At 47.8% G+C, this 9,680-nt stretch overlaps 1 protein-coding gene across 2 annotated transcripts in view; it reads left to right on the forward strand.

The window, feature by feature from the left end:
- KIF5C (kinesin family member 5C) overlaps positions 1–9,680 on the forward strand; it is a 142,130-nt gene that overhangs the window by 55,056 nt on the left and 77,394 nt on the right. Inside the window, exon 3 of one of the 2 annotated variants that reach the window (XM_012807127.1) lies at positions 4,911–4,984. The exons of the other annotated variant lie outside the window; for it this stretch is intronic. Within the exon in view, the coding sequence (XP_012662581.1) occupies positions 4,911–4,984 (74 nt within the window). The remainder of the gene's footprint in view (positions 1–4,910; positions 4,985–9,680) is intronic. 2 annotated transcript variants of the gene reach the window in all.

The raw sequence follows: 9,680 nt of genomic DNA on the forward strand, positions 1-9,680 counted from the left end.
GGGCCCGGGCTGGATTTGAACCCGCCACCTTAGGTGTATGTGGCTGGCGCCTTAGCCGCTTGAGCCATAGGCGCCAAGCCAAGATGAGGGCTTTTTGAATTTCCCTCCATTTCTTCTAAAAGAGGTTGCAGGGTTAGTGACTACAGCACAGTGAAGAGGAAGTCTCCTGAGGAACCCCAGGAATTAGACATGGTGGTTACTGGATGCTGTCGTTGAAGTTTGGTAACTCCGTCCTAGTGTACAGAAGCCATGAAGCATTTGCTTTCCAAATTATCCAAATATGAACTCTCCAGATGCTAGAGGGGGTTTCTTGTTTTCTAGTTCTTCCTTCTTTTAAATTTCCTTCAGTTGTTTCTTTTAATCATTCATTAATGCAAGTTGTATTAGGAATTTACCATGTGATGAGCACTGCTAGGACCAGAGTAAGCAAGATTTATGAGACTGTCTGCAAGGATCTTTGGGTACAGGGGAAGAGACAGATGCATACATAGTAGGTACTGTGTGCGTTAAGGTTAGTATGTGTGAAAGGTTCTGGGGAGCACAGAAGGATGTCACCTTATATAGATTTTGGTGGGTAGGGAGAGGAGTGGAGAATTAAGGAAGGCTTCTGGGAAAGGTTGGGTCCTGAAGACTGACTCTTAAGTATATGACATGGCTAAGCAGAAGGACCAGCAAAAGTAAAAGCATAAGGATACGAATTATGCTTGGGCAACTTGGAGTGGCACAGGGTGCAGAGTGGCATCATGGGAGATGTGGATGCAGAAGTTAGGCAGGAGCAGCTCAGTGGAAACTGATAGACTTTTTCTTGTAGACGGTATGGACCTAACGGAGAGTTTTAAGTTTAGGATGATATTATCTAGTCTATTTCATTATTACATATGATTCGTAAGAAAAATATTTCTTTAGCTACTATTTGTCACGTACTTTCTATGCACTTTACATATATGTGTTGCCTTTAAAATGCTATAACTTTATGAAGGGTGAGCATTATTATTGTCACTATACAAAAGAGGAATTTGAGGCCCAGAGAAGTAAAATAAGTTGGCCCGATCACCTAGGGGAATGTGGGGTCAGGACTTGAGCCTGGATTTGTAGAACTCAAATTACTACTATCATTATTGTAATTTTTGAAATGGGGGGGGGGAATCGCTCTATGTTGCTTAGGCTGGACTTGAACTCCTGGCTCCTGTTAATCAAGAAGTCTTCCAGCCTCAGCCTCTGGAGGAGCTGAGACTACAAGCTCGTGCCACTGTGCCTGGCTTGATAATTATTTTATGAGTTGTTCCTTTTCTATCAGGCCATGTGGACTATAACTAAGCATTGTGACAGACAGGGATGGGAATGGTGTTGGAGGAGGATAAAGGAGAGAAAGTAGTGATTGTGGTTCCTTCCCATGCTTTGTGGTGGCCCTAGCTGCCTGCTAAAGATGAGGGCTTTTCATCCTGAAGCTGCAGCATGCCTACCCTGGGCACAGTGACTGCCCTTTGGGCTGGCCAGCATCTGGCTGACTGCTGGTGTTGAGTGGGACCACCTTGACATCCTCTGGTTGAGTAGTTTGGTGGGTTTCTGAGCTGTGGTAGCCTGTCAGCCACTACTATGGCCAGAAATCCTGTGCCCCAACAGGCCCACTTACCACCTGGAGAGTTGATTGGAGGTCATAGCGCCTCCCCAGGAGCACTGATGTGTAGGTGCCATGAGGACCTGCCCAGATTCTTAGCTGACAGTAGAATGAAGTCTTCTGCATCAGTGAGACCTGAGTTAAGAGGTGAGCAAACAAGAGGCTGGGTGTTTTTTGGGGGGTATCCCACTCCCCTTTGCTCTCAGGAGACCAGAAGGCTCCTGGGCACCTGCAGTGGAAGCTCACTCTGGTGTGGGTGCTGGTGCTGTGGTTGCAGTGGGGAGCGCCTAATACCACATGGGCATCATGGTCATGGCAGCAGTAGTCATCCTGCTTGGGCAGAGACCATGAAACAGATATGTTGGCCAGGAGCTGTCTGAGTCAGAGTGGGTAGGGGTGGTTCTGTGTGCAGCCGAGTCTGTGGTTCCCTGCACCGCCTGTCACCTCAGTGGTCATCCCCAAACATACTGGGTTCGTGCAGGGAAACATGAACTGGATAAAGAAACTGCCCCACCCCCCGCCAGCCGGGAGATAGGAAGCAACTAGAGAACGCTGGCTCCAGAGAGCTTTATATTTTCTTTTAAAATTATCTTCTAGTTCAGAATTTTGTCGACAGAGGGCGACATGGGCTCTGTACAACCTTGAGCATGGGAAGGAGGTTCTCCAACAATGAATTAATTGTAACGTGATTGTCGATACTTCAGAGGCCTAGCAGAGTTTGTTCTAATGGGGTTTTCAGTGTTATTTTTTTCTTTAAAAAGAAAGAAAGAAGAAATTGTGCTCAGTGTTGACACAGCAGTGAGAAGCAGAGATTCTCGCCAGCCTGTGCATGCCCCATCTCCTTTGGACCGTGCATGCCCCATCTCCTTTGGAGAGCTGAGCTCTCAGGGTCCTTGATCCAGTCCTTAAGCACTGGGTTTCCTGAGCAGTGATCAACTAAGAGTTAATAGGACGGTGCATTCTGCTCAGTGGGAGTGGGGTGGCCTGGGGGCCTACGTGCTGGCCTAATTCAGAAGCCTGGTCCCTGCTTACTGGGAACAGGAGGGGCCTTTGTGCTTTTTCCTGTCACTGGGGCTTGAGCTCTGAGCTGAGTTTCCCTTAGGGTGTGGCAGGTTGCTCAGAGCCACCTGAGTTGGGCTTCCCCCTGTGCTGGGGCACTTGCAGGGTGGCCCCAGTTGTGCAGGACTCTTGGCATTCTTTTTTTTTTTTTGAGACAGAGCCTCAAGCTATCCCCCTGGGTAGAGTTCTGTGGCTTCACAGCTCACAGCAACCTCCAACTCCTGGGCTCAAGCGAGTCTCCTGCCCCAGCCTCCCACGTAGCTGGGACCACAGGCGCCTACCACAACGCCCGGCTATTTTTTTGGTTGCAGCCGTCATTGTTGTTTGGCGGGTCCGGGCTGGATTCGAACCCGCCACCTTAGGTGTGTGTGGCTGGCGCCTTAGCCACTTGAGCCACAGGTGCCGAGCCGACTCTTGGCATTCTTATTGCTGCCCTGAGAGAATGGGCTGATGGGTCACTGAGTGCTTCCCACCCAGGGGCTTAAGATAAGGAAGGCCCTTTCAGTTTTGGGGGGAAATGCTTAATTACCAAAAAATAGAAACTTCAGTATTGTGATTGTGGCTGGCATTCCAATTGTCTGGAGTTGTTTGTTTTGAATATTGAATTTTAAAATTACAACCTACGAGCAGGAGCTCTTTCTTTTGGGTCCCTCAAAGCATAACATATTCTTGGTATTGTAAAGGTACTTTGCTCCCGCCTGGGCAGCGTTGTCTTTGAACAAGTTGGCATTTATGTGAAAACTGAAGCTTGAACCTTCAACCCTCACACTGCCTTCTCTTTTGCTTCCCACTGTTACCAGGGAAACCGTTACCAGAAGTCTAATATGTGTGAACATTCTCCCTCCTGTCTCCTCTTCTCTCTCTCCTTCTCCCTCTCTCTGTTTTTCCCTCCCTCCCTCTCTTTCTCTCTCTCCCCTTCCCTTCCTCCCCTCCTTCCTTTCTCTCTATCAGTATAACTTGATGCACACTCTTGAAGGCTGCTAGGATTTAAAAAACAATCCTGCCACTTAATTTTTCTTTTCTTAGCTCCTTAAAGGAAAATTCTGTTTTTTTCCCCCTTATCTCAGTTCACACTCCAACAACCTTAGAGCAGTCAGTTGTATATTTTAAAAACTGTGGAAAATTCAACAAGGCAAAACAAAACAAACCCATGCCACATTCAGAGAGCCCCCTCGCCGTCCCCAATCTACTCGAGGCCTCAAGTAGATGGAGGTGATTGCTGGCCTGATTTTTTTTTTTTAAACCTCAGTCTGGGTTTCCTCTCCCTGCCCTCCCCACTGATGTTTCTGGAATGAAAACTTCCTTTCTTTATGCAGAACAGTAGATCAAGGATATTAATGATGCATTGTTCCCCCTCTGGTGATGTTTTCCAGGTTGAAGGAGGAAAACAGGAGGAAAGTGAACACAAAATGTGTTTTTATCACCTCTGCTGCTTTGAAGGAATTCCCACAGATAATCTCCAGCTCTTTAGCAAAAAGCAGCCCCCATCCCGGCACCTCCCTTGTCCCTGTGTGAGGTGGCAGCCGATCCGCGGTGTGGAGGTGTTTGCACAGTGTGCTCATTGTGTAATTAAAAGAAATCACCAGTGTCGATGGTCCTGGGCCGGTTTGCTAGCATAGTCCCTGCAAACACAGAGGCATTACATTTAAGTCAGGGTCCAGCTGGTTTCCGGGCTTAATGGATTGTCACCATGGGGCTTAGTATACAGAAAGGGACCCTGTTCCTCCCCTGGTTCTCCTTAGGGAGAAACCCCCCTCAAGGAGCTGACCTGGGCCAGTGTTTGAACTCACCCAAATCAAATCTTCGGGAAAGAAATTCTATTCTATATCTTACTGGAAAGTCTCAGGGTATGGATAATATTTCCCCCCCTAAACTGACCTCAAGAGATCAACTTGTAGAAGAAAACTTAAGCATCCTCCTACTGAACAAAAGTTCCCAGCTCACTGTCTCTGTCTCCACTTTGACATTACTGGGAGAAAGTATGTCTGCCTCTTTCTTCATTAATATATTCTGTAGAAAATGTGGGTCCATTTCTTTCTATTTGTAGAACAGCGGAGGCCTGCGTTTCTGCTCTTATCTCACAATTCTACTTAAAATGCACACGGAGTTGAAATATATCATCTGTGTGAAAAATGAGATGGGCCATTTGGAAAATGTAATCTTAAAATATGCATCCTACAGCAGCATATGATCAAAAAATGAGTTAATTTTAATTTCTTTTTCTTGTTTGCAGATGTCCTTGAAGGTTATAACGGGACAATTTTTGCGTATGGGCAGACATCATCAGGAAAAACCCACACCATGGAGGTAAGATTGCAGCAGGCTCTGGCATCCTCTGAGCTGACTGAGGGCAGCTGCTGCTTCCAGAGAGACCTGAGGTGCACGTGGCTCTGTGTAGTGGGCAGTAGAGATGATTGTGTTTGGCCGGTTAATTATTGTTGTTATTGAGGAGTTTTTTTTTTGAGACAGAGCCTCAAGCTATCCCCCTGGGTAGAGTGCCATGGCATCACAGCTCACAGCAACCTCCAACTCCTAGGCTCAGGCGAGTCTCCTGCCTCAGCCTCCCAAGTAGCTGGGACTACAGGCGCCCACCACAACGCCTGGCCATTTTTCTGGTTGCAGCCATCATTGTTGTTGGGCCCGGGGCTGGGGATTCGAACCCGCCACCTTAGGTGTATGTGGCTGGCGCCTTAGCTGCTTGAGCCACAGGCGCTGAGCCTGTTATTGATGAGTTTAAAAATATTCATAAGTAATAGAGTCTCCGGAGTTTAGTATTTTAAAAAGCTGTTTGTGGATGGTAAAAAATAAATTCCAGTTAAAAAAAAAATCATTAAGCTAAACAGTGGTGTGAGTATCCTTATAGACTCCCAGTCCCATCCTCATAGACAAAGCCTGTTTTGAAAATTACTTACCCTGAGGAAGGCCTCTGGGGAGTTGAGTCCTCTTAGGATAAATTTAAAAAAAAGACTGCAGGTCAGAGATTTTTAAAAGCTGGCTTGTCACCCACATTCAGCCCACAGACATATTTTTGTTTGGCCTCCACATAGGTTTTTTTAAAAAAAATTGTAGACAGTATTTAAAATGGGATGATTTCACACAATTCTAATTTTCCATCTTAGGTTGAATATTCTGAGGGTTTAACAACAATGGGTGAATTTCACCATAATATAAAATCCAAGCTTCACTATTCAATTCATTGTCTTGTTTACCTTTTTATTAACATTACATGGAACAACACCTGTTACCTGGGAGAGGCTCCATAAAATATCGTTCGATATTTGCTTGAAAGGATGCTTGAGTTTTTTTCTATAAATTGATCTTTTGAGATCAGTTTAGGGGGAAAAAATAAAATGGTCCCTGTATGGTGGCCCTGTCCAGCCCGTGAGTGTGGTACTCACTCTCCAGAGCACCCAGCCCACTCCGTGCACAACACAGGGAGTGCAAATGAGCTTCTATTCAGCATCCTTTCTTATCAATTTACATTCCTGGTACCCGGGGGCACTCAAGGGTATGGTCCCAGCTCAGATAGTTGGTGCTGGAGCTCTGTGGCTTCAGGCCATCTACCAACAAATCAAAATTGGCCTCCCAACTGCCTCCTTTCTTTTTTTTTTTTTTTTTTTTATCTCGGACTCCTATAGGGCCTTCAGGGCCTGATAATTCTTACAAAGGTAGGCCCACCTGACAGGTGAGGAGAGGTGGAGAGGGCAGTTACTATAAGCAGCCTCACAGAGGAGGTTTGGAGAATTCAATAGCAGGGTAAGACGAATCCTTAATCCTTCAAGCTTAGGTTTTTCATTTGCAAGACCCTCCTGGGAATATCACTGAGACGGCTGCTGCAGAATAGGTTTAGCTTATGAATCATTCCTGTTGAAGAGCAGATTTCAAAGGGATGAGGCTAAAATCTTCAGGGCTCTGGTGTCCTGCTTACACTAATTCAAGAGCAGGGCATGACCGTGGGGGACCTCATTTCTGTGGTGTTGACGGTCTTTCACCCATTTAGCTGAAGACAGAGTGGTTCAGAGACTGCACACATTAAAGGAGGTGCAAGGTTTATTTGTTACCTCTTCTGACCAAGCAGGCCTTTCCCCTGACACAGGAGCCACTTCAGTCCATCTTCTCCTGATCTCACACCCTACAGCAGCCCACTTCGGAGACGCTGTCAGTGCTGCCCCCATGCTCCAGCCCTGGCCTCTCTCTCTGCCCATTTCCTGGGTCCCATCCACTCCAGTAGCTGTGGAAAAAATCTTCTTCATACGTCATAAGGTGCATGAGATAGCAATGTGGTGTTCAGTGAGGAATTTGGTTAGTCTTGAGGTTTTTGAGAAATTACCAAACCATATACACAAAAAAACCCCACAAAAAGCTTTCAATGTTTAAAGTCCCTCAGACTCTTCAGGAAGGCTTACAAAAGTGACCATTTAAACTCTGTGATTAGGCTCGGCACCTATGGCTCAAGCAGCTAAGGCATCAGCCACATACACCTGAGCTAGCAAGTTCAAATCCAGCTCGGGTCCACCAAATAACAATGACAGCTGCAACCAAAAAATAGCCGGGTAGCTGGGCATTGTGGCGGGCGCCTGTAGTTCTAGCTATTTGGGAGGCAGAGGCAGGAGAATCGCTTGAGCCCAGGAGTTGGAGGTTACTGTGAGCTGTGATGGCACTGCACTCTACCCAGGGCGACAGCTTGAGGCTCCGACTCAAAAAACCCCCCAAACTCTGTGGTTAACTTATCTTTGGTATTTGCTAAAGTCAGAAATTTAAACTGTAAGACATCATGAAAGAGTCTGCTTCTCAGTGTAAACTCTTCTTTTAGGAGGTGAATAGACAGGTACAGGGTGAAGGTGAAGGGCCATGCCAGCCCTTTAAAGCTGATATGGAGACGTTTTCTTATATTAAAGGCCTTGCAGGACAAAGGATGCCTGTCCATAGAGGACTCATGAGGCCCTATAGGCAAGTGGATTCTGTTCAGGTCTCACCTCCAGTTACCTAAATTCTGTTGCCTCTTCATTTTTGTTGGTTTTAAAAGGTTGATTGTGATGAGTTGTTTTTCTTTATTGTGACTTTTGAAGATCATTATGCCTGTGTCTATAGTTGAAAGGGGGTAGTATGGGTGTGAGCTTTTCCCCAGGGCCTCCCACCCCCTCGCCGAATTGAGTCCTTTCTGTAGGGTAATTATAGATTGAAGAAAAGGTAAGGGATATTTTAAGGGGGAAGCTGAGGGTAGGAACCCCAACTTAAAGTCATAGAGATGGAGGAGACCAAGAAATTAGGACTCTGCAATGCAGTTAAATCAAACAAGCCCTGCACGGCCGCGGCCTCTGGAAGGAGGGTTTTATGACTCCAGCATTACACATTGTGATCTTCATAAGGCTCTCAGAGGGGGACACTAACTCCTTGAGTGGACAGAGCGGTCACATTTTAAAGCTGTTTTCATTTTAATCCACCTACTTTTGATCTGACATCCAGTGGTGATTCCATTACCTTCTATGGAGGGGAACAAACAGATAAGCTTACATAAAATTGGAAAGATTAGCTTCTCAAGATGGAGCTTTTAAGGCAGATTTTCAGTAAAAATATGAGTCACTGGACCGTGTTGTTGGTAGGCTCGGTGGGCACCGACATGCACGAGGCCCTGTGCCTGAGGGTTGGTGTCGGGGAGGTGCTGGGGGCGCTGACTGCAGCTGGGGAAGAGGGGACTGTCCCTTTGTTCAGTGCGAGATGCTAGGGAGGGCCTCTGCACCCTGCTAGAGCTGGGTGGAGACCCCCTTGTTTTCCTTCTGCCCGGAAGGATACCCGGAGGCCATCTGAATGGTGCAGGCTCCCAGCCACCAAGCCAAGCCTACCGAGGGATTTTGACCCAGGCTGCCTGAATGCCTGGTGCTCGGGTGCTGAAGGCGGCCTGCTTTCCCATCTTGAGTGTTTTGGGAAACTCAGCCGAGTTGGGAGGTCCAGGGGGCAGCTGGGACTGGAACAAAGGGAGGCTTGTGCAGTGGCCGTGGCTGGGGACTTGTTTCTTCGTTCACACGGGCTCTGAGAGGATCGCGTTCAGCGGGGAGAGCTTTGGAGAATCCTACAGGTGCAGCTACCAAAGTGTTTCTCCTGTTTGTTTTGTGGAGAAACAAGGAGATGAGGCAGCCCGTCTCTTTCCTCCTCAGGTTCCTTCCCTGACCCTCCACCGCAGCCCACTTTTGCTGCTCTCTAATGGGCACTGTTCTTTCTCGGGTTCTCACTCACCTTCTCTGCCCATCCCTGATCACTCGTCCCTGAGGAAGCCATCCCGTCTACCCAGCAGGGACTTTTCTGTTCTCGGAGTTTCGTATTCTCTCCACTTCTTGACCACTCTCTGTTGCCTGAGGTGACCGTGCCCTGTGGTCTGTGCTGCGTGTTCCATTCGCCAGGCAGTCGGGGTGGAGCAGGGAAGACCTCCCGGGAGCACCTCTCACACACACACAGGGACACGCCACACACACTCCACACATACCACACACACCACATGCAGACACACACCACACACAGGGACACCCACACAGAGACACCCCACACGTATTGTACCCCCTACATAGAGACATACCCACAGAGACACAGACACACCCCACACACATCAGACCCCCAGACGCACCACACACATCATACCCACAGAGATACAGACGTACCCCACGCAGAGACGCCCCACACACATCATACCCACTACACGGAGACAGACCCCCAGACGCACCACACACATCATAACCCCAGAGACACAGACACACCCCACGCAGAGACACCCCACACACATCATACACACTACACGGAGACAGACCCACAGACGCACCACATACATCATAACCACAGAGACACAGACACACCCCACACAGGGACACCCCATACACATCATACCCACTACATGGAGACATACACCCAGACGCACCACACACACACACCATACCCACAGAGATACAGACGCACCCCACGCAGAGACACCCCACACACATCATACCCACTACACGGAGACAGACCCACAGAC

The sequence above is a fragment of the Otolemur garnettii genome, unplaced genomic scaffold (genome assembly GCF_000181295.1).
Source record: "Otolemur garnettii isolate 467f Iridium unplaced genomic scaffold, OtoGar3 scaffold00064, whole genome shotgun sequence".
Lineage (NCBI taxonomy): Eukaryota > Metazoa > Chordata > Mammalia > Primates > Galagidae > Otolemur > Otolemur garnettii.